This window comes from Nothobranchius furzeri, chromosome 7 (assembly GCF_043380555.1).
Source record: "Nothobranchius furzeri strain GRZ-AD chromosome 7, NfurGRZ-RIMD1, whole genome shotgun sequence".
Taxonomy (NCBI): Eukaryota; Metazoa; Chordata; class Actinopteri; order Cyprinodontiformes; family Nothobranchiidae; genus Nothobranchius; species Nothobranchius furzeri.
In genome coordinates this window covers 75834538-75858431 of record NC_091747.1, presented here as the reverse complement: position 1 = coordinate 75858431, position 23894 = coordinate 75834538, and the positions used below count along the sequence as shown (strand labels likewise).

Here is a 23894-nt window from a genome sequence, read left to right as displayed (position 1 = left end):
ATGGAGGCATGTTGGAGGCAGGGCAAGGGAGAGCCGTCTTTACCGACTGTATTCTCCACCTCCCTCTACTCCCCCACTTGTCCAGATCTGGGCAAACATCAGAATTTAATCATAGGCTGTCACGGTTTGCCTCCATCTACTGGTGAGGTGTGTCCTCTCTGTGTTTGCAGGAGGGCGCGGCGGTCATCTCAGCTTTTGGGAATTCCACTAATTGGAGGTGCAGTGGATTTAAGGAGTGGCGTGACTCAACCCTAGTGCCGGTTGATACTCTCACATGGGTAGCATCTAGCCTTGAATCCGCCTTTGTTCCTTTGATCCTGATCTAATGAAGTTTTGTGTCTCCTGTTCTGTATCTTGTTCTGCACCACCTACCTTGCCTGGAGTTGTCACATGTCTCGTCACACAAGGATCCTCTGGCCTCCTTTCTCCACACCTGCCCGCCTGCCCACGCCCAGAACCATCTCACCAGTTCCAACCTCTTCCAGTTCATCTCCGCTCTAATCCTGGTTTTGGACCGTAAGAACTTTTAGTTACAAACTCACATTCTCCTGGTTCTCTGGCTCTGGCCTCGCTCACCTTCTGTTTATATCCTCATAGATTCCGGTACCACCCTGTTCCTGTTCACAGAAGCAGTGCCCTTAGTTCTAGTTCTTTTTTCTGTTCACCTTAAAATAAAACATTTGTATTTTTTAACTTACCTCTTGTGTGATTCTTCATGTCCTGGGTGAAGTACATTACCCACAACAGGGCCTATGTCATATCAAATAAAACTGTTTTAAGCCTAGTCTTAAAAGTAGACAAGGTGTCTGCCTCGCGGACTAAAGCTGGGAGCTGGTTCCACAAGAGAGGAGCCTGATGGCTAAAAGATCTGCCTCCCATACTATTTTTAGATATTCTGGGAACCACCAGTAAACCTGCAGTCTGAGAGCCAAGTGCTCGGTTAGGAACATATGGAACAATCAGGTCACTGGTGTTTGATGGAGCTTGATTAAGAGCTTTACATGTGAGAAGGAAGCTCTTAAATCTATTCTGAATTTAACTGGCAGCCAATGTAGGGAAGCTAAGACAGGAGAGATATGATCTCTCTTTAAAATTCTCATCAGGACTCTAGCTGCAGCATTTTGGGCAAGCTCAAGACTTTTAACTACATTCTGTGAAGGATTATATATGCACACAATAATAAAATGTGGACTTTTTTATATTAATACTTGAAAATACATATTTTCAGAAAGGTCATATGCACTATTGCTCTACCTTCAAAATTTCCACGTAGCAAAGGACTGTGGGAAATACCTGTTGCCAAATTCCACATCAATGCGGCCAAGGTCCGCTTTTGATAACTGGGACACGCTACGCACTCGCTCCCCTGGACGGGAATGCGCAATTGAGGGACATAAGGGTGGAAATGCTAGTAGTGGGACAGGGCCATTGTCCCTCCAATGTAACTTGGGTCTTCCTCTACCTCTTCTCCTGGTTGGACGTGCCAGGCACATCTCACCAAGGAGACGTTCTAGAGGCATTCTAACCAAATGCTTGAGCCACGGCAAACTGGCTCCTCTTGTTGTGAAGGAGCAGTGGATCTACTCCAAACCCCTGCAGACAAACCCGATTTTGGCTGCTCGTATCTGCGATCTCGTTCTTTCGGTCACTATCCAAAGCTCATGACCACAGGTGAGGGTAGGAACATAGATGGACCAGTAATTCTAGAGCTTTGCCTTCTGACTCAGCTTCCTCTTCACCATAGACGCAGGGGTGTGTCCAGGGAGTGGCCTGTGGTAGCACATGCCACCCTGGGAATCTGATTGGCCACCCCAGGTGTCACCACACTAAATTACCTTTAAGTAGGCTTTTCATTGTCCATTAAAGGCTTGGGGGTAAAACAAAAAAATCCTATAACCATTGGTGCCACCCATGCACAAAGTTGTGCCTCACCTGGGCCACCCCATTTTAAAAGATCTGGACACGCCACTGCATAGACGGTTGCAACACCCGCATCACTGCAGATGCAGCACTAGTCCACCTATCGACCTCCCGATCCAGCTTCTCCTCACTCGTGAACAAGACCACGAGACGCTTAAACTCCTCCGCTTGGGGCGGGAACTCACCCCTGACCTGGAGAAGGCATTCTACCCTTTTCTGACCTTTACATTTAATTAGAGTTCAAGAACTCCCACAGAGAATCACTTCATGCAAATACATACAAGAAAATCTGTTTTTGGTGAAACAGACTCGGATCTCCGACATACGGAATCCAGATAAATGTGCGAAACCTTCAGTTGTAGAAAGAATAATCTCAGAGTAAATAACCAAGATGAAATACTGCATTGGTTTAATAATGAATATTCTGTATTTTACTGCTGCTTTGAATAGAGATCTCCACCATGCAATAGCTATTATTAAGACTTCTAATTGTAGTCAGTTTAAGCACACGGAGAAGTAATCCAGCCTGTGACGCTGTACCATCTAATCCTTTGGCCTGAGAGACAGAATAGACAGCAGGTGTTATTTTTACTCTACCTGTGAGCACTCTTAGAAGGGGCTGACTTAGAAAGTGGAAAAATAAAAATAATTATATTACTTCTGTTATTTCATTATAGTCCAGCACCTCTGATGAGTCCCTGTTTGATTGCCCAGAAACAATCTCACCAGAGTGACTCTTATTTCTATCAGAGGAAGAAGCTGATTCTGTTTTCAACACAGAGAACTGATTTGGTGTTTGGAACAGTCTACCTGCTGCGGCTGTGTCTCGACCAGGACACCGGCATGGATTCAGGAATTTAAAAAGGAAAAGTTTTATTCCATTGTTATAGTTTTTATTTGTCATAAAGTGTCTCAATCAGAAATACCGAAGCTTTATATCGCTTCATTTTCATAATTGCATCGTTGTAAATTCTCTGTATGAACGTTTTTAGCTGGTGTTTGTTTTCTTTTTGCAGCAGAATGTCCAACTGATGCATCGCCATAAATTAGTCTAATCAAAACAACAGAAAATTCACTAACTAATCATTTTATTCAAGAAGCTGAGAAAGGATGATGATGGACCCAGCAGTGTTGGAATCAGATCAGAAACATTAGCATTAACTTTATTCATATTTAAAAGTGCAGCATGTCAGAATATAATGAGAACTTTACAGTAAGAAAATCTCAAAAGAGTCTAATGATTCATTTTGGAAGGAAGGTTGTACTGAAACATATTTCATATCCAGCTGGCTGGTGGATTGTCAGTTTTTCGCCTTTCAGCAAACAAAGGAGGGACGTAACTACTGTTTACCATCAGTGAGGGTGGGGTTGTCGTGTCTCCTGCAAGCTAAAACTGCAACGCCGACAATAGTAATTTGACGACGGCCGGCAAAACGCGCCAGAGTTGTTCAAGTGGTTGCAGTAACCAAATTTTACCACAGGATGTAATTTTTACTTAATTTCTACATACTGCACCTTTAATTTTCCTTAAACTATCATTAGCCTTAAACCACCGCTGTCCTAACATCTTAGGACTGCCATGCAGACCCGATGATGAAGCTGACAAGTTCACTCTGATTGAGCCGTGCCCTTAATGTCCCAGCAGTCTTGTTCCTGCACAGCTCTGCTCTGTACCATGTGGAGGGGTTCTAACTCAGCTCTGAGGCTCACTTTCCTGACCTCCATTGTTAAGACTTCCCAGATGATCCCATCAGAAACATTCCCCTCCATCATCCTCTACAGTAAACACCTAAAACCCAGCTCTCGTCTCGGATTATTACAGCAGAATTCTAAACAGAAATAAGTTGTTTATCTCAACAGCATCGTGGACGCAGCCACAATGAGAACACGCACGAGTTGAACTGTTAGCACATTGTTTCTATTTATGGATAAATGCAAGGGAAATTCTGCTTCTATGTTCAAATAAAAATGTTATTAATCATAATTCTTATTTAACACATTCTATGACAACTAGTTCTGGATGTGCATGTGTGATTAAAGGTCACCCTACTGTAATCATTGTCATCGTTCTGGTTTCTTCTCCCCATCCAAACCACATCACAGGGGATTTAGCCACGTTTTAAGTCGCTACCCACACCTTCAGCTGTTCTACCGGTTCCACACAAGCAGGAACCCTAAGACCCGTTTACGGGCTAACCGTGTGTGCTCGTTTATCTGCTCTAACCCTGTTTGTGGGGCTTTTTTTTACGGTTTTATTTCAGCCTTCTCTTTGCTGTAAGAGACAGAAAAATAATATGCAGGTCTAGTTGTCATGGCAACAGTATCTTCCCTGTCTTCCTTTTCCCCATCTCATGTTATGCTTGAAGCCAGGTTTATTTTGACAGCTTGAGAAAACTGTATTCTGTTTTTAAATGATTAAACTTTGTGCCATGGATGAAGTTCAGCTGTTTTTCTTTACTAAGACACCAGAATGGGTTTCATGACAACAGAATGCTGTGTAGGTAACTTAAAAAAAAGTTAAAGTTAAAGTCCCATTATTTGTCACACACACAGGTGTGTGTGCGAAATTTGTTCTCCGCATTTGACCCATCCCTTGGGGGAGCGGTGAGCTGCAGACACAGCAGCGCTCGGGAACCATTTGGTGATTTCACCCCCCAATCCAACCCCTTAATGCTGAGTGTCAAGCAGGGAGGCATTGGGTCCCATTTTTTCAAAGTCTTTGGTATGACCCGACCAGGAATCGAACCCTGATCTCCCAGTCTCAGGGTGGACACTCTACCACTAGGCCACTGAGCAGGTGAAAACATATCTGTAGGTAGCTCAGCAGCTATGGGGAGGCCGACGACTTGGAGGAAATCACAGCGTCTGATAAATAATCCTTTTTTTTATCAAGAACCATGCAACAGGCTCCGTCAGGCTTATTTTTCTCTCTGTGATGAAAGTATTTGGTGCAAGAGATGGAAGAGGGAGGATAAAACAAAACATGAATTATGGAGGACGGGATGATGGATGTTTGATAGAGCTGAACAGGAAACTAAAGTGCAGGATGGTCCAGAGTTTCTTCTGATCCAGGTCAAACCTCAACCGCATCAAAGGCTGCCTCATCAGACCAGCATGGAGGTAATAGATCACTTGCTTTTTGGTCGATTATGGGGCCACGTGTGGGAGAATAAGCAGCAACAAGGGAAGAAGCAGATCCACGTGTTGCCAAGTTGCTGAGCTCCACATCCCTGAAGGCCTCCAGTGGGCACTGTGATGTGTGAGCCAAGGCCCGCCATGCTGGGAATCTCCGAGTCTGAATCAGACAAGAAGCTTTCACAAGAACAAAGCAAAGGATGGAAGGACTGAGAGTTGGCTTAAAATATTGAAAAGTCTTGAAATAGATCACCCCCTTCTGGTCTGGTTCAGTTGCTCTTAAAGCGATGGCTGATCATTTATTTAGGAGAAGCCTTTCAGTCAGCAGGAGATGCAACATCTGCCTGTTTGGAAAAAATAAACTGCTAAAAAGAGGCGGTTCCTACCGACCTCACAGCATCTCATGCTAGATTTATAAAGCTGATCAAATCTTTACCTCATCTCAGCCTCACTTCTGTTGTAGTGCAAAAAACAACAACAACATCTTTTTCACTTTTTTTTTTTTTTACTGAATCTGCCTCTCGTTTCTCACATCTGTCCCCCTCCTCTCAGGCTGAAGACGTCCTCTCAAAGTCCTTTGGGTTGCTAATCCACTCAGACGAGAATGCTGTCCTCCTTTTATTTGGCAGATCTGCCACAAAAGGGTAAAACGCAGACTATCTGGGAGTAAACATAAACAACACAAGACAGACACGCCTGTCAGCACACAAATGCAAGAGGATCGGAGTGGTGTCGCTTTCTGGAGCAACAGCTGTAACTGTGACTGAGACAGAGGAGTGATAAAAGAAAACAACTGAAAGAGCCAGTTGTGTAACACAAACGTTCCCACTGACAAAAATATGTCTCTGTTTTTTTATTTAAAAGGAGAAGCAGGAAAAGGAGAGAGCTGGTGAATAGCTGACATGAGGAGGAAAGGACACGTGAGAAAAGGAGGGAATCCGGTGAGATGGAGGAGGGAGGGGTCGTGATGGACGGCGACGAGGAGCTGAGCTGAGTAATCAGAGGTGTGGCCCAATACCAAAACCCAAATAAACCTAAAACCTTTGTTAATGGTGCAAAACGCTGACATTAAGCTGCTGTTTGGATGAAGGTTTACTGGTCAAAACCTAATTTCTAAAGGTAAAATATTAAAAACGCTCTCTTCATCCACATCTAAATCAGAACAAAACGTTAAAGAGCCCATAATTAAGACATTTCAACACATCTTCTCAGCATATGCATCGCCCATTTCTCTCATTGTTTCTTGTTAACATTAAAAAGTTGAATAAACAGACCTCAGTAGATTATCAGATATAAGTATTTTTCCTTTATGTGTAAACAAACGTGTTTCCTGGGCTGACCTGCACATGGATCAGCTGTCCTAAACACTTTTGCCAGGATCAGCTGCATAAAGAATACTTAAGCATTTAGCTTTTAAACTGAACTTGTCATGGTCTGCGTCTGCGTCTTTCCCCATGTGTCTCCTAATGTTTCTCCATCCCTCTCTAGATTCACTTTTGTGTTCTCTTAGCGCCCTCATGTGTCCTTTGTCTGCATCTCTGTTATGTGTCTTAAGTTGTAGCCATTTAAAATCATTCCTCCCAGGTTCTGTGTCATCCAGTCATCCTCAGCCCCTCCAGTTGTAGCTCCAGCCTCTTGTTCCCCAGCTCAGTATGTGTGTGTGTGTGTGTGTGTGTGTGTGTGTGTGTGTGTGTGTGTATGTGTGTGTGTGTGTGTGTGTGTGTGTGTGTGTGTGTGTGTGTGTGTGTGTGTTTGTTTGTTTGTTTGTCCTTCCCAGTTAGGTCTGGTGTTCTGCTCTGCTCCTCTCCTCATTAGTGATTTCACCTGTGCCAGTTCTCCACACACCTGCTCCTCGTCTCCTATCACTCCAGCCCCAGTGTATAAAGCCTCTCCTTGTCTCATTGTTCTTGTCAGTCCATTGTTGTTTGTCAGCGTTGTTGTGTTATTCTGTCAGTCTCGTCTCGCCTTGGATTACTTGTGTTCTTGGTCTTCTTGGATTCTCTAGAGTTTTGGATCTCCAGATCGTTTTCTGGAATTTTGGACAACTGGCTCCCTGCCTTGGAATTATAATTTTGTTTCATCCTTCAAATAAAGGATTTTTCCTTATATAATCTTCTGCCTCGTGTCATCCTGGGTTACTGCATTTTGGGTCCTACCAACCTCTCAACGTGACAGAACTGGAGAGTTAAGTGTCCCCTCTTGGCCTGGGGGGAACGTAGTACACGGGCCTTAGGTGACCAGCTAGCAGAGGGTGATAAAACATTTATTCAGCACTATTACCCTCATTTATTAACAATTACATTTACTTAGAGACCATGGCCGGAGGAAAGAAAAGCAACAGTAAGACATATATCCATGATTTCTCACTTGTAGAACAAAAAACGTAATTAATACTCATAATTTTGGAAGGCAACTCAGCTGAATTCATGGTGCTTTGGAGAAACTAAAGTACGCTCTTCTCCTCTTGGAAAGAGCATGACTCTATATTCAGAAACTAAACCACTGAGCAGGACTGATTTAGATCCTCACCCTGATAATTGATTATGCAAGGCAGCGGCCATTTTCACGAGGCAGTATGCTTTAAGGTGAGGCTTAGAGGAGGAGGGGGTATATAAGTGACAGGGAACTGAAGCTGGGCACAGAGACTTCAGACGAGAGTGCTACTACTGAAACCGGTAAGATTTCACCTTCCTCATATTCTGGATTTACTCGGTTCTGCTTTGAGGTTGTTTTTTTTTTACCTCAAATTTATGTTTTTAACTTCTCTGTGATTTCACTGATTCCATTCTAAATTCTGAAGATGCAACAAAGAGGTTAAAATGTGTTTTGTAAGAAAAGAGACACAAACATACCTGTTGTCAGCCATGATGTTAATGATCATTTTCAGCCTAAAATCTGAGTATGCATAAGAAATTCAACCTTCTACATCCCATTTAGGCAGTCGTAAAGGATGGCTGCTCAAACTGAGCCAGGTTCCGTTGGAGGTTAAAGGAGAGTTTTCCTCTCCACTGTCACTACATGCAACAAGTCAGTGACTCGATGCAGTCTGCTGGGTGTCCTTCAATCAATCAATCAATCAAATTTTATTTGTATAGCACCTTCTACAACATTATCCGAAGCCCAAGGTGTTGAACAACATCATTAAAAGAAAAACATTCCCAGTACATGGGCATAAAAGCAGGATAAAAACATAAAATCATAAAATATCAAGCAACCACTATTACAGATGAGAGATATCGGAATAAGACTAATCGATAAAAAAACAAATGTCAGACAAAATAAAATCAAGCATCTGGGTTAAAAAGAATAATAGTTAAAACCATAATGTTAGGGCAATTCAAATGACCCTAGCGCTAAAATGCAATCAGATAAAAATGAGTCTTTAAACGAGACTTAAAGACTTGAAGGGATGGTGCCTGCCTAATGCTCTGTGGCAATTCGTTCCACAGAGTTGGAGCCAAAATAGAAAAAGCACGACAACCCCTCGATCGAAATTTCGACCGGGGGACCACCAGAAGTTCCTGCTCGGCTGAGCGAAGAGACCGAGATGGAGCATACCTGTTCAAAAGCGCAGTAATGTACGAGGGGGCACTGCCCTGAAGGGCCTTATAAACGAGAGTTAAGATTTTAAACTGAGCTCGATATTTTACCGGGAGCCAGTGCAGAGCAGCCAGCACTGGGGTAATGTGCTCTCGACATCTAGTGCCTGTCAGGAACCTAGCCACAGAGTTCTGCACAAACTGGAGCCGTACAAAGGAAACCTTTCACTAACTGGAATAATGAACTGAACTGGGTTCAACTGGCGCGTTTACTTGGAGAAGTTTCTTGTTGTGACGGAGCGATATATGTAAATAAACTGAATTGAACTTTTCAAGGCATTGGTCAGAACAGTCCAGTTAAAATTCCTCGTGGGGAACAATAAATAAATAAATAAATTATGTTGACTTTTTTTCATTTGTAATTCTCAAAAATGGCCATGATGTTCATAAAAATGAACATCAGAATGTTCAGAGGCATCAATCAGCATCAACAACCTGCTTGAGACACAAATGTCCACAATAAATATGCTGTTGAAGGGTGGGTGGGGGTGTACCACAATCATGCCAAGGGCCGCAGGCGGCCCCTGGCCGCGCGTTGGACACGTCTGATCGAAAAGACAAATCTGGTGTAAAATGATGTTTATTCACTTTTTAATTGTATTTTTAGACTTGAAATAAATGATTTTGTAACCTGAATAAAACTCAGCAGAAGACTTCTAAAGCAGAAACAGTTATTAGTCACATAGTCACAACAAGATCTGTTTAATAATGTCCAAGGAGTGTAGTTACCCACCTAACCCTCCCGCGTTGTTAATGGGGTCAGATGGACCTCTGGTGTATTTTTATTTTTTATTTTAATACTTTTTAAGGGGTGCATCACTTCACCCCTGCCAAGGCACAAACTTTAAACCCTGTTTAGCCACCCCCTGTCCTGGCGGGGTCACCTGAAAGGAAAGTGGAAGGGTTAAGTGGTGGAATTAGGTAACTTCTAATCTCCAAAGCAAGAAATTGCAAAAATAGACAAAGCTCTTTGTGCAACAGGGTCTTAAGGTGCTAAAAGAGCTTTGGTTTATAATTTGGCCTAAAGGAGGGTTATATCATCACTGCAGGTAAGGCTTAGAGGAGGAGGGATAACATCAAAATGAACTAATAAGCTGTCGGTCTTTCCTCTAGAATCGAACTGATGGCAGACACAGCCGTTGCAAAGCCCGCTGAGAAGAGGGCGCCACCAAAGTTCAAGCAGAGGACGACTCGCACCTTCAAGAGCAAGGCCCCCAAACCGGGACAGAAGGGGTAAATAAGACTAGAAGATATTTGACAGACGTATGTCAGCAGATTCCCAGATGGTTGAGTCGTTTTGTTTTTCAGATTTGGAGACGACATCCCTGGCATGGAGGGTCTTGGTACTGACATCACGGTGATTTGCCCATGGGAAGCTTTCGGAGACATGGAGCTCAGCGATTTGGCCAAATACGGAATCATTTAGAGACAGACTCACCTCACCCATCGCCTAAAATTCTCCCGACTTCGTGTCTGTTGCACAAAAAAACTCCTCCTCTGAAGTGTCAAAGTAGCAACAGGAACTGTTGCTATCATTTAAACATGCTCCACTGAGCATTTTAGTCCTTTACTGTCTGACTTTTTACTTTTAATGCTTAACTGTCTCTTCTTGTCTCCGTCTCCCCCCTCTGTGGAGCGATCTCTTGCACGTTCATTTGTTACAGACATATATTTATTTTTATGAACTCTGAATGTAAACAAGATCAAAGAAAAGTAGAAAAAGATTGCAGTTGATGTGATCTGTGACCGTGTAGCATTAAAGCTGCTGGGAGTTTTAAGGACTGTCTATTAAATTATGTACAAAAACTCTGGCACTGAAGTAATTTGATTCCGTTTTTCTTATTGTTTCATTTATTTTTCATTAGAATTAGAAAAGTTTGTATTTATGGAGTAGAATACCATTGACTTTCATTTTTCTAGTCCTTCCTTTGAATCTTCCTGATGGACCCTTTAATCACACAGCTGAAACAAAAATATTTCCTCTGTCCAGCCATATTACAATTTATTACTACAAAACATTTGACTTTTGGCATTTTTACTTTGCAAAACATATAAATTGTAGTAAAAAGTTTTAAAATGATCTTAACAACTTGTCTGGTGATTATGAATGTAACAAAAAAGGAGTCCCATTCTGTCCCGCTCTGAACTTGAGACAGTTCTCCACACCTTCATCTCCTCACGCTTAGACTACTGTAACTCTCTTTTCACGTGTCTGAGCAGAACCTCCCTGAACCGTCTGCAGGTGGTTCAGAACGCCTGTGCTCGGCTTCTGACCAAGTCCTCCAAACACACCCACATCACCCCGCTTCTCCTCCAGCTTCACTGGCTGCCAGTCAACTTCAGGGTTCATTTCAAGATCCTGGTTCTGGTCTATAGGGCCTTACATGGACAAGAACCATCTTAGATTGGTGATCTTCTTAGTCCCTACACCCCCAGCAGGTCCCTGAGGTCCAGTGATCAAAGCCTACTGGTTGTGCAGCACCAGGCTAAAGGTCAAAGGTGACAGATCATTTGCTGCTGTGGCCCCCAGACTCTGGAACTCTCTCCCCCTGAGCCTGAGATCAGTGGACTCAGTGGTCTCCTTTAAAAAGCAGCTGAAGACTCACTTGTTCAAGCTGGCTTTTGTATGACCTTCTTCACCACTCTCTCTTTATTCTGCTCTCCCCACCTATTCCACCTTCCTCAGGATCCACTGGTTTCCCTCTTTCCTGTTCACTCTCTCTCTCTTTCTTAACATTTTTTTTATCACAATTGTCTCGTTTTGCTCATTTTAAATATATTTTTAACCATTTTCTAAATGCTTTTTATATTTTTACATTTTTTTGTTTTTGTGAAGCGCCTCGTGATTTTCTTCTTGAGGCGCTATAGAAATGATATCTTCTTCTTCTTCTTCTTCTTCTTCTTCTTCTTCTTCTTCTTCTTCTTCTTCTTCTTCTTCACATAAGCCAGCACACTAGTCTAATTTTCTTCATTAGAATTCCAGAGACTGGATGCAAATGAGCCGACTGCAAGTATAAAGAACAGTGAGTATGTTTTAAGTTCAATTTTCTGTAATCCTGCATTAAACAAATCAAAATCCATACATGCACTCAATACAGACTCATCATTCATGACCTTATGTTGCTTTTGTTGGACCTTGAGTCAGAGAATAAAGATGAAGATGATCCTCCTCAGCCTACTCGAAGTGCAGCTCAGGTTTTAAAAGGGAGTTCCTATTTCAAAGGACTGATGTTGTCTTAGCTTCCCTACATTGGCTACCTGTTAAATTCAGAATAGATTTTAAGATCCTCCTTCTCACATATAAAGCTCTTAATAATTAAGCTCCATCATACATCAGTGATCTGATTGTTCCATACGTTCCTAACCGAGCACTTCGCTCTCAGACTGCAGGTCTACTGGTGGTTCCCAGAATATCTGAAATTAGGATGGGAGGCAAATCTTTTAGTTATCAGGCTCCTCTCCTGTGGAACCAGCTCCCAGCTTTAGTCCGTGAGGCAGACACTTTGTCTACATTTAAGACTAGGCTTAAAACATTTTTATTTGATAGGGCCTATGGTTAAAATCTGATGTTAGCCTAAATCAGGACAAGTGGGGGAGTAGAGGGAGGTGAGTGTACAGTCGGTAAAGACGGCTCTCCCTTGCCCTGCCTCCAACATGCCTCCATCTAAATAGGATAGATTATCCAGAGTTATCTCTGTAGTTATGCTGCTATAGGCTTAGACTGCTGGAGGATACACTAACCAATTTCCACACTCTACTGCTTTCTTCTGCTATCTGCTCTTTAACTGTATTACTTTCTGCAATTTCAGCTGTTAACTTTATTTTCTCTCTAAGTGTTTTTCTCCCCAGAAGAAGCTACAACGACATTCTGCTGAGCTGTGGTGGCCTCATGGAGGGGGCCATCGACTAGAACTCTGCTGCTAACCACTTAAACATTCTCCATCTCCTGATAATAACTTTTTGCTTTCCTTGACATTGGACGTTTTACTGCTAGTTTACCCATTTAATTAGAGCTCCACTAGGATAAATACAATAAAGTTTATCTCACCAAATAGAATATTTACTAAGACATCACAATAGAACTGTAGACACATTATTGTGCGTGCGTGTGTGTGTGTGTGTGTGTGTGTGTGTGTGTGTCTGCTCTGTCTTCTCGATCCCCAGTGAGTCATGGTGGATGGCTGCTTATACTGAGCCAGGATTCTCTGGAGGTTTCTTCCTGTTAAAAGGGAGTTTTCCTCTCCACTGTCGCTGCATGCTTGCTTAGTATGAGGATTGCTGTATAGTCACTGACACTAGTCAGTGACTTGATGCAATTTGCTGGGTTCCTTATATAGGAAACATTATTTCTGATTGGCTTAATGAACTGACCTGAATTGGAATGTTTATTATGTGAAGTGCCTTGAGACGGCTCTTGTCATGATTTGGCGCTTTATAAATAAACTTGAATTGAATTGAATGTTGTCTGTCTGCATGAACCCCTTAGGCAGTTATATTGCATTTAATCATATTTATGTTGTTTGAATGCTTTGTAAACAATCTTTAGAATGCTGATGCTTTATTTTTGTCCACATAGTTTTGGCTGTGGATCAGAAATAATCAACATGACAGATATTAATAATAATACATACATTTATACATTTCTGACTTCTTTTTTATGCATCTGACTTTTAGGGGATATTTTGGTTGTTTTTAAATGTTTTATTTTTGAAAGATTCAGAAAAACAGGTTCTTAGCTCAGATCCAGAGTTTGGCTTAGGGTCCAGCACCTGACGAATGTAAACAGAATGGAAAGGAGAGCCACGGCATATTTTAGCCAATCACAGACGACCTGAAGGATAAAAGAGTCTGGTGAGCGTACGATGTGGTACCCAGGACACTACCAAAGAAGACCATAGACAGTAAGAGAAGGTTAGCTGTAAACATTTTCAAAAGGTTGTTAGTGACTGTGGCAAAGCCAGGAACTAACGCCATCTTGTTACCAGCCGGTAAAAATGCTAAAGTTAATAACTTGTTGCTCTGTGGAGAATTATTCCCCTCACCTTAAATATTTTATCCAAAAGCTTAATCTCAGACCAGAATCTAGACCACAACACATTATATTTGACCAAATGATCAATTCATTGGTTAAACCAAAAACTTTTTGAATGTAGTAAACATGAATGACCTCATTAATGCAGCCTAGACTAACCTGGGTCCAGATTGAGTTTCTAATGGGCCATTCCCATCTGTACCGGGTCGGCCCGGGCCGGGTATCCCCAGTCGGCCCCAGTCTGGCCCGGTTGATTCCACACATCCTTGTCTTAAGCCCATGTGGGCTGATTCTACCCACCAATCAGAGGCTTGCTCTAATGGAAGGGGTGAATTTGCTGTCAGCAGTGGGTGTGTTGGCCCTGGTCGGCCTGAAGCAGACCCCCTCGAGAAGAGGGCTGAGAATGAGCCTTGGTTGGCCCGGAAAAATACCAGGCCACCCAGATATGTAAACAACCTACGCTACCCGGCCCGGGCCGACCCGGTACAGATGGGAATGGCCCATAAGAGTTCAGAGTTTGAGAACTGCTAGCCTAGCTGTTAGCCTATCAGCCATTTAGGATAAAAGCTATTTCTCCAAACCGAGGCTGTTCAGAACGGTAGCAACTGTCACCAACTTTATCAAAAACACAAATATAAATGACAGAAAGTCTCTTTGAGCGTATTCAAGTTGGTGGGGATTGCATATACTATGAGTGGAACAACATCATTTCAAAGGAAAACAAACAGGAAGCGTATTCACAACAAAAGTTTTTATATAAAGCATTTTTTTTATAATGGACATTCAATAACAAAAACAACAAAATGGCAGTCAGAGGGAAACAGACAGGACAGAGGGACTGACCATTGAGAAACCATAGCAACTATGAAAAGTGACCACATAGTTCTCTATAATACAGCCTGGGCAAGAAAGCCATAACAGGAAAACAAAGCTGCCAAATGTTATTTTTGCAGCCACCATCTTGGTTTGTCACACGATTTTTTATTTATTTTTTCCAAGCAGCTCTGTGGTCTTTGTCATGTCGAAGTTGCCCGTCGAGTTTTAGAGGCGAAGGAGAGCAGCCGGGCTCTGCTGCTCACGGGTCAAAGGTGAAAAGACGATAGATTCATGCAAAACTTTTTTTTTCTTTTAAACTCGATAATTATCTTTCATGCTGGTTAGTCCATGCCGTCAGCGGCTGCAAAGGTCTGTTTTACTTTTTCACTGTCATCTCTTCATCTTGCTCTTCATCACAGGTCGGGAATCAGAACATGCCAAGAACGTAACATCTTTGGCTTGTGCCTTTTTTATTTATCAATTTAGTCGAGAGCACATTCTCCATTAATATCATAAAACTAAATAAAACAATAGAAATGTTACATGTCATGATTATAACCAAACATGTATTTTCCAAGTACGCAAACAAACAAACAAACAGAAAATCGAAATATTTTTGAAACAGTCACATTTTTCATCAGGACAGGATTACAAACCTGCATAACACTTGTGGACATTTTACCTGGAGTTTTTTTTTAAACAAATTGGTTATTTGTGAGGCTTATTTACTGAAATGTACGGAATCTGCTTTAAGAACAACAATAAGAACTCAAAATAAGAAAAGAACGGAACACCGTGGCTTTTTAATCAGCGCCACAAACCTTTTATCAATCATCATCATCTCACCTGCAAACCGTGGACACACACACTCACACACACCCAAATATAATAATAAAATAAAAGAAATCCAGCTGTTTTCATATTTTGTGAAATAGAATAAAATGTCATGCCGGCAGATCCTATGCTCAATCAAAAACAGCAACAAAACAACAGCAAAAAACAGAATTATATAATCAAAACAAAAGAAAAATAACAACCCAAACCAACTAAACATTTCTGGGAAACAAAATCATTTTGGTGTCATTTCCTCTAAAATGCTAAAATCAGCTCAGAAATTTCAATCAAAAACTAAATCAAAATTAAAATTTGAACCTTACTTGAGAAGTAACAACACACATACATACATATATATATTTATTTATTTATAGATATATAGATACATTAAAAAAATCAGACAATGGAAAAACGTAAATAAAGACAGCTATATGATAATAACACACACAATATATTTATATTTATAGATATATATGGCAGAAAATGTGCTTTCTACAAATCTTTGGAACAAAAACAAACGCCAAAAAAAAGCCACGTTTTGGAAATATAGAATACAATAGTATAGAAATATGCACAATAGTCATGTGTTTTGCATTTAAATATCACTAAGAACCGGCTGGCTGGATCTCTGTCTTGCTCAGTAATCGCCGTTGGCAGCATCTTTAGCGCAACTGCCAACTAAGGTGTGTTTCAGGAAGACTCATCCATTACTGGACTCTATAAAAAGGTGAAGCATGAAGGGAAAACAAATCTCAATAATATCTGTCTCTACGTTAAAGGACCATCAGAGGCCTAGGCGCTGCAGGCAGGGGGGCTCTTTCACATGTAAACAAAAATAGAAATGTCTGCAGCGTAGTGTTTCACCTCCTGTAGTGTCTGATGTCTCGTGAAACCGTGTGTGTGTGTTTTATACATGCTGTAGGTGAAGGTGGAGTGTTTTCTGATTTCAACCCCCTAAAATTCACCAACTGCTCTGTCGCTGTGTAAAACAAAGTAATGATTTACTGAGTATTTATGAGAATAATCACAACAGCAATAATAATAATAATAATAATAACAATAATTTGGTAAATCGTTTTTTTTCCTCTAGACTAATTTCTTTGCATATCATAACATTTTTAAAGGTTTACCGTTTCCACATACTAAGAAAACTTGAGGTAAGGAACAGCTCTAACTAAACCCTCCCTCCTTCAGCTCCCCATCATCTCTCCAAGCTGCCAGTCTACCTCAAAGCAGCGTGTTCAGGACGATTCCTGAACCCCCCCGCGGTGCTGCTTCAACATCCTTCTGGTTTCAAAAGGTTTTCAGGGCCTTTCTCGTTCTCTACCTCTCTCAAGGCACCTCACCTCTCTACCACTCTGATGTTCGGTTGACGCCTCGTTCCTTTGCCTCCCTCCTGTTCTAATCCAGAGTGTGTGCAGGCCAGACTGTGCTTTTCCTCCTGCATGAGTGACAGCTGTTCAAATATCCAGCCTTTGGAAGAACATCTGGGCTCCGCCCCCAAATATTGTGCTGCTGAGTTGAGGGAATAAGAGGGGGAGACTATAATACAGCCGTGCAATGGGGAAGGTGGCCGTGTTCATTCAGATACTTTTTTTTCCTTCTTTTTTTTTTTGTCTTTGAAAGTAAAGGCCATCCTTCAGTCTTTAATACAGCATTCCTCTATTTCCGTAGACGTGTATATAAGAAAATGTGGGACTGTTCTGGGGGATCTATAATATCTTTGTTGTGGTCGACGCCACGCTTTTCAAACGGGGTGCAGTCCACCTCCAGGACAACAGGGGGAGCTCTTTCAGAGTATGTCAGTGGGAAGGAGGAGCTCCAGGGAAATATAGTGTCTTTAGTAAGGGGCAAATCTACTGTAGCCTCCCCTGTACAGCGTGGCCTAGGAAACAAAAGAACAAGAAGTTAGAAGATGTGTTGAGTCGGTGAAGAGTCATCGGTAAGTAGTCATGGAAGGATGTGCACTACGCAGCTGTGTTGGTAGAGCAGCCCGTACTAGTGCCGTTACGAGATTTAGTCTATGCTCGATTTTTTCATCATTGTACCAATTAGACGGGATCCGTTTAACACGGAGATGAACATTCATCTCTTCAGAGTCTACTTTACAAATATTTAGTTTAGTTTATTTCAAACAAAGAAAACATACATAATTTTTTTTAAATACCACAAACAGAAAAAATACATATCATCATCCCTTCTCTGTTTGAAAGGAGTAGGCTGAAGTGGGAACTTATATGTCCCTACCCCTTTATACAAGTAAGTTTTACTTGTTTACTAAATCTAACACAAAACCTACATTAAAACAAACAAAATGGTACAAGTCACCAAAAAACAACAACCAAAAACCACCAAACCATATGGAAAAAAAAACAAAAAAAGAAAAAAACACATCTTTTTACAATTGATACAATTTACTTTTCCTTAGAATAAAGGACACCCACTTAAATCATCGATTTTCCACTATATACTTGTTCAGAATGTGTTTTTTATAATTCATTTTAAACACATTTATATTTGTACTTACTTTGATTTCGTCTTCTAAATTGTTCCATAATTTAACCCCTATTATTGTGATACAAATCTGTTTTAATGTTGTTCTAAACTTATGGATCTTTAAGTTTAGTGTCCCTCTCAGGTTATTTCCTCCTTCTCTCTCTGTGAACAGTTTCTGTATTGTATCAGGCATTAATTTGTTTCTTACTTTATACATTATTTGTGCTGTTTTGTATTTAACCAAGTCCTGGAAAGTCAGAAAGGTTGTGAGTAAAGAATCGATCTCATTTATAATTCTAATATTTTTTTATCGTAATTATTAGATATCTTGAAAGAGCTACTTGGTTATTTACACAGATTGCGAAATTGTTTTTGACTTTTCTTCCACTAAAGTTTTTAATCCATAAATCCAAGTTCTTTATTCCAAATTTAACTCAACGCCAAAGAGATTTTACACTTTGAGCTTTTGATTTCAAACCGCTTTTTGTTAATCTCAAACCAGAAATTACAACAGTTGTAATTCTGCTTTCAGCCAGCAGGAGGGAGAAGTGGGGAAACTTTTTTTTTAGCATACCTTTAATGATATATTTAGAGCAAAAATCCTTTTTTTCTGTTTCTGTCAGTTCGTGCTTCATGTGTGGCACATTCCATCCTGTTCTTATCATATAAAAACACTGTTATGGGCTCGACACATGGGAGGCGACATCGCCTCCATTCATTTTCAATGAGACATGCGCGACAAAGCGATAATCACGGGTCTCCCTCCTACCAAGCGAAACGCGAAAAATGTGCGTGTGAAATTTTGCGCTCGTGCACGTGTCGTGCACAGGCGACTCAGCGACGCGATCCCAGAAAGTTGAAACATTTTCAACTTTTCATCGCTGTCGCTCGGACGAGGACCAGTCAACGAAGGTTTCATTCACTGACCAATGAGAGGACAGGATGCTCCGTACATCTCCGAGCAAACATGAAGGAGAAGTTGGTTATTATTATGTTTTATAGTAAAATCAGAAGTAAGATTTCACATAACTCTAGCAGCACCTTGTGAAACATCATATCTACCGCTTTATTAACTCTGAACTGTTTAAATAACCTTAATTCCCTCCAACCTGACACAGCCAAACAAAACAACGGACGTTTCGATTTCGCCATGGAACAGAACGTGTCGGGTCGCCTCCCGTGTGTCAGGTAATGAAAGCGACAGCCACGAATTTCGCTGATCACGGTCGTTTGTCGCCTCCCGTGTGTCGAGCCCCTTACACTTAAAGATTAAATGGCAAATCTGCAAAACTAGCTAGCTCTTAAAAACCTAACATAGTATAGCTATAACTACATTGTGCAGATGATAAATAAATAAATGATTCTATTGTATTTGGTTGAAACCAACAACTGGACCACCCAGTTGTCTGTCTCGAACGTCCAGTAAACTTCCGCACTTTCCTGGGTCCTCCATTCGTTACGCACACACATTTAACAACGCAACACCACTGGTGTGAGAGAATTGCGGCTCAGTAATATCAGAGAAGGAGAAACAGCCGGCTGCTACCACTTCAACTTTAGGACAAACTACCAGAGTCCCTATAGAAAACACCATCTGAAGTCACGGACAACAAAAGACGTTTGGACCTAGAAAACAGCAACTGGTGTTTAGCCCTTAAAGCTTGGTTTATGCTTGACGCATTCACTTTCCGCTTGGTGATGCGGCTCGTGGCTGGAACGCGCTTCACAACTCGCAGCGTTTATGGTTCATGCGGCTTGTCTCTGCGGTGAGCCAATATTCTCCCAAACTGTAGGGGGCAGCATGGAGCTCTAAAGCATGCATCCAACACTACACCACAGTAGAAGTAAAAATTACTGTTTACAACATGGCATTCCAGCATTTTTAACAGCGTCCTCGTCTTTTCCGACAGTGCGAGCTATTTCTCTCCAAGAATTATTAACAACATGTTGATCACGGTGATCTCTGAGAGCTGAATCATACAAATGTCTGTATTTACGAACCTCTGCCATACTAGTTCTTGCCAGTCCGCCATGCTGTTCCGCGTCCGACCGTCCGCGTGATTAGAAAATTTCCTAGGTGCGCGTTGCGGAAATTTTGGGCCGTGCGGAGGCGCGCTTGTTAAGATGACGCAACTTTTCCGCGCCGAGCCGTGCGGACCTCGCGGACGCGTCAAGCATAAACCAACCTTTAGGCCCTATATGCCTTTTCTCTTTGGGCCCTGGCGCCTCCCAACTGGGGGCCTTTGGAGTTTCATGTCCCAAGTGTCAGTGATTGTTTGCATTCCCCGAGCACAGCTACAGCTACTATCAAACCAGTTTAGATTGTAAACAAAGCAATTTTTGGTTTTTGATACATTAAGATAAAATTATACTTGGAACTTTATTTTAGACGAGCTGCCCTGTGGGAAAGTGCTGACAGGATGGAGGTTGTGAGTTCATTTTCCATTAAGGAAATGTAGTCAATTGTTTTATTTATTCCAGGGGTCCTCAACTAAATTTGTTCAAATAATTTTTTTCAGCAGACACCAGTGAAGGTTGGATGCTCTTCTAAAATAAAAGTTCACATATCATTGTATCTTAATTTATTACAATTTAAAATAGCCTTGTGTCCCATCTGGGCTGTTTTTAGTGGTGTTTGGAGAATGTGGACAGTTGTAGATGTTTGGGACATGAACCTGTAGAGGCCCCGAACTGGGGGGGGGTGTTAGGGTTAAACAGGTTAGCACACTCTCGTTTCCTCTGGCATTGTGTGTTCCAATATTATTGTGCTTTTCAGCAAAATGTGTTACTGTTATATATTGCCGTGTGGTTGCCGCAGTAACATTTTGGTTGTGTTATGGGCCATTCCCATCTGTACTGGGTCGGCCCGGGCCAGGTAGCCCCAGCCTGGCCCGGTTGATTCCACACATCCTTGTCTTAAGCCCATGTGGGCTGATTCTACCCACCAATCAGAGGCTTGCTCTAATGGAAGGTGTGAATTTGCTGTCAGCAGTGGGTGTGTTGGCCCTGGTCGGCCTGAAGCAGACCCCCTCGAGAAGAGGGCTGAGAATGAGCCATGGTTGGCCCGGAAAAATACCAGGCCACCCAGATATGTAAACAACCTACGCTACCCGGGCCGACCCGGTACAGATGGGAATGGCCCAATAGGGTGCCTCCTCCTTTTTTATTCATTTTCTGCAGGTCTAGAAGCGGATTCTTTTACATCCTATATTGTGTGTGTTTCACTTTTGTGAATTGTGTCTATTAAAAGAATTTTTTAAATCATTCAAAAAGGTTCATAGTTCACATAATGAAACTTGCAGAAACATCTGTGTTTTGATTTATTTGTGGGTCTCTCTGGGCATTGTTTGCGTTAGCTGGCGACAGCTTGACCGTTGTACTGTGATCCGTTTACCAGCATGATATTTGATCTACCAGTGTCTGCTTTGACAGCTCGTTTCTAAACCAAACAGCCAGCATATGTGTGAAACAACCTGAATCCTGCTGGATGAGCAGAAGACGGGATGTGATAGGCTGATAATAAACATACCATGGCTCCAACGCCGTAAGCAGCTGGGGCAAGTGCAGCATGGTAAGGGTCCGCTGTGTAAACTCGTCCATAGCTGTGAGGAAAAAACAAACAGAAGAAAACACGTTTTAAAAAAGGAAAATAGAACTATTTATAAAATCTAACAACTAGAATGGTGAAATGAATACATTATTATTATTTTATTGGAAACTAGGGCTGTAGAACTAATGAAATTTTACTTTTAATTTTGATTTTAACTCAAAATCAGCAAAAGAACATTTAAATCAACCAATCGTAATTATTGTTACATTGACATGGATAGTTGTGCTTTTGTTTATTTACCTGAAGTTCAAGTTAAGAAGACAGAATAACGACTAAACCGGCCAGAAGCATCAAAAACTACACAACTCCTCCATATTTTTCTACACGTTTTTCTTCCAAAGCACCAACACCCAAAAAAAAAACACATTTTCTCTAACTGACTTCTAGAATACCCTTAGCAGCTTTTCTCTGCTTTTGTAGCAGCACTCTGCACAAGTGGCCTTCGGGGACTGACTAATCAGGTAGAAACTAACTTTATTGGAAGATTTTGATTTATTTCTTATCCCAAACAAGCCTGAGACTTTCTGCGTGACAGGAATCACTTCAGTCTCATTAATATTTACTCATAACAACTAAATGGATCAACTCAGCCATCTGCAGGCTCCTTAAAATGTGCATCTGGATAATGCTTTCCAACTAAATAATAGTTATCAGATATTCAGGATGCTACCCCGAGAGGTCCCCTCACCGTTGTTCATGGACGTAATTTTCACTTTAGGGGGGGGGGGGTATCTTTACAGTATGTTCCAATGGGAAACAGGCTTCAGCACAAATGGTTGTTTTCCGCTTGTTCCTAGAGCTCAACCACTGTCAATTTAATATAGCGTAATATTGTTCTTGAATTGTAAAAAGTGCAGGGGTCAAAACTTGATTTTGGAAAAAGTGGGGGGGACATGCCCCCCCCCCCCCCCCAAAAAATTACATCCATGCCGTTGTTGAGTGTAAATGTGGACTGACCTGTCGCTGTAAGCTGCCGCTGCAGCGGCGGCTGCTGCTGCAGGAGTCGCTACAGCAGCCGGCTGGGCGTAACGATACGCTGCATAGCCACCCTGTGGGGAGGCGACGGGAGGAGGAAGACAGAGAGAAAATACAGGCAGAGGTGGGGGGAGAAAAAAACAACAACTTTTGTTCAATGCTTGCTACATTTTCTCTGCAGAGGCAAAAACTAGCAGTGAATCTAAAGGGTTTTGTTGTGAGGGGGGAAACTGCTGAGAAGAGCGAAATATTAACAAGCAGACAGTCAGCAAAACTGGCTAATCTGGTGCAGTACAGCATTCACAAAGATGGAGCTCTGGCTCTGAGTGGCTCTCTCACTCTGTGACTAACTCAGCAGAAAAGACCCGTAATTATTATACGTCAGGCTTTTTACTGTTTGCAGCACCGACGTGATTCGTCTTCATCACCGTGTTAGACAGAGAGGGAGAGAGGGTTCACAGCCGTAAATGTCCCCGACCGCCGTTCCCTCCCAGAGACGCGTGGTCAGAGGAAGGGGAAGGGGTGGCAAGGCGATTGTGTCATTATTTATGTTTGGATGAACAGCTGATGAACAGTCACACCAAAAATAAATAAAAAACTACAGGTGTCAGGAGATTAAAACAGAGCAAACACACACACTCTCACATGGCCAGCAACCAACCACTGACAGACACAGCATGCTTTCCCAAATTCAGAACAAGTATTAGGTCAACAGAAACCCTACGAAATTAAAGAAATTAAACACACCACTGCATTCTACCCTAAAGAATCAGTCACGACCAAGTCCCTGCATTCAGGACCACACATTTGCTGCTATGGGAGGAAGGCTAGACTGGGTAAGAGGGGGAGGAAAGGGAGGACAGAGAGAAGAGAGAAGAATAAGACAAAAAAAAGAGGAGATATGAGAAAATCTAGATGATAAACGAGGTAATTTTTTAAAGAAGGAAAAGATGGAGTGAAAGTAAAAGAGAAGTGGATTTATAGAAAGGGGGACTAGGAGAGATGGGGGAAGTCAGCCTTGTGAGTATGTCTGCATGCTGACACTGATTCAGTTAGCATGCCACAGGTGAAACAGATAGGGAGATTCCTGGAAGGGGTCTGAATATTCTGGTCCTACAGTGCATCCCTCTGACTGCAGACTACCATCCCACTGCCAGGCTGCAGCTTTTCCTCTCTAGTTCTACGTCCATTTAATGATCAATCAACACTGCATCTGAGTAAATATCAGGGAACCTGCGACCATCCACGTCTGCATGCAGAAAAAGCTCTGACTTAATTTGTCTGAGTAAAATATTCTTATTTTCTCCTTTTGTTCTAAATGTTTATGTCGAAATATCAGTCAGCTGTCTCACTTTCACTAGTTTAGCTGTTTCTGCTTTAGTTCTGTAAAACAATTCATGCACAGTTCTGACAGATGTATTTTTAAGAACACATTGTAAAGAATAAACTAAAGTGAATAAATTTGTATGTAAGGTTA

The 23894-nt window shown here is 41.8% G+C and overlaps 2 protein-coding genes across 6 annotated transcripts in view; one reads left to right on the top strand and one right to left on the bottom strand.

Moving 5' to 3' along the window:
* The first annotated feature begins 7661 nt into the window (after positions 1-7661).
* LOC107382209 (retinal cone rhodopsin-sensitive cGMP 3',5'-cyclic phosphodiesterase subunit gamma) lies at positions 7662-10100 on the top strand. The gene is made up of 3 exons (XM_015954257.3): positions 7662-7730; positions 9768-9887; positions 9963-10100. Exons 2-3 carry the CDS (start codon positions 9778-9780, stop codon positions 10078-10080), a joined length of 228 nt encoding a protein of 75 aa, XP_015809743.1. The 5' UTR covers positions 7662-7730; positions 9768-9777; the 3' UTR covers positions 10081-10100.
* Positions 10101-14422: 4322 nt separating this feature from the next.
* Positions 14423-23894, bottom strand: part of rbfox2 (RNA binding fox-1 homolog 2) — a 70699-nt gene continuing 61227 nt past the window's right edge. For all 5 annotated transcript variants that reach the window (XR_001572580.3, XM_015954248.3, XM_015954247.3 and 2 more), the window contains 3 exons: positions 22400-22491; positions 21362-21434; positions 14423-17221 (listed from right to left, as the gene is read on the bottom strand). Coding sequence is in view for 4 of the 5 variants with exons in the window: in XM_015954248.3 (XP_015809734.1) it covers positions 17177-17221; positions 21362-21434; positions 22400-22491 (210 nt within the window). In the remaining variant the exon portion in view is untranslated. The remainder of the gene's footprint in view (positions 17222-21361; positions 21435-22399; positions 22492-23894) is intronic.

What these genes read in the sequence shown, in the direction of transcription:
- LOC107382209 (XM_015954257.3), top strand. Translation starts at nt 9,778, where the DNA reads ATGGCAGACACAGCCGTTGCAAAGCCCGCTGAGAAGAGGGCGCCACCA. An exon ending in CCCAAACCGGGACAGAAGGG is followed by an intron (nt 9,888 to 9,962) that starts GTAAATAAGACT and finishes TTTGTTTTTCAG; the next exon opens with ATTTGGAGACGACATCCCTG.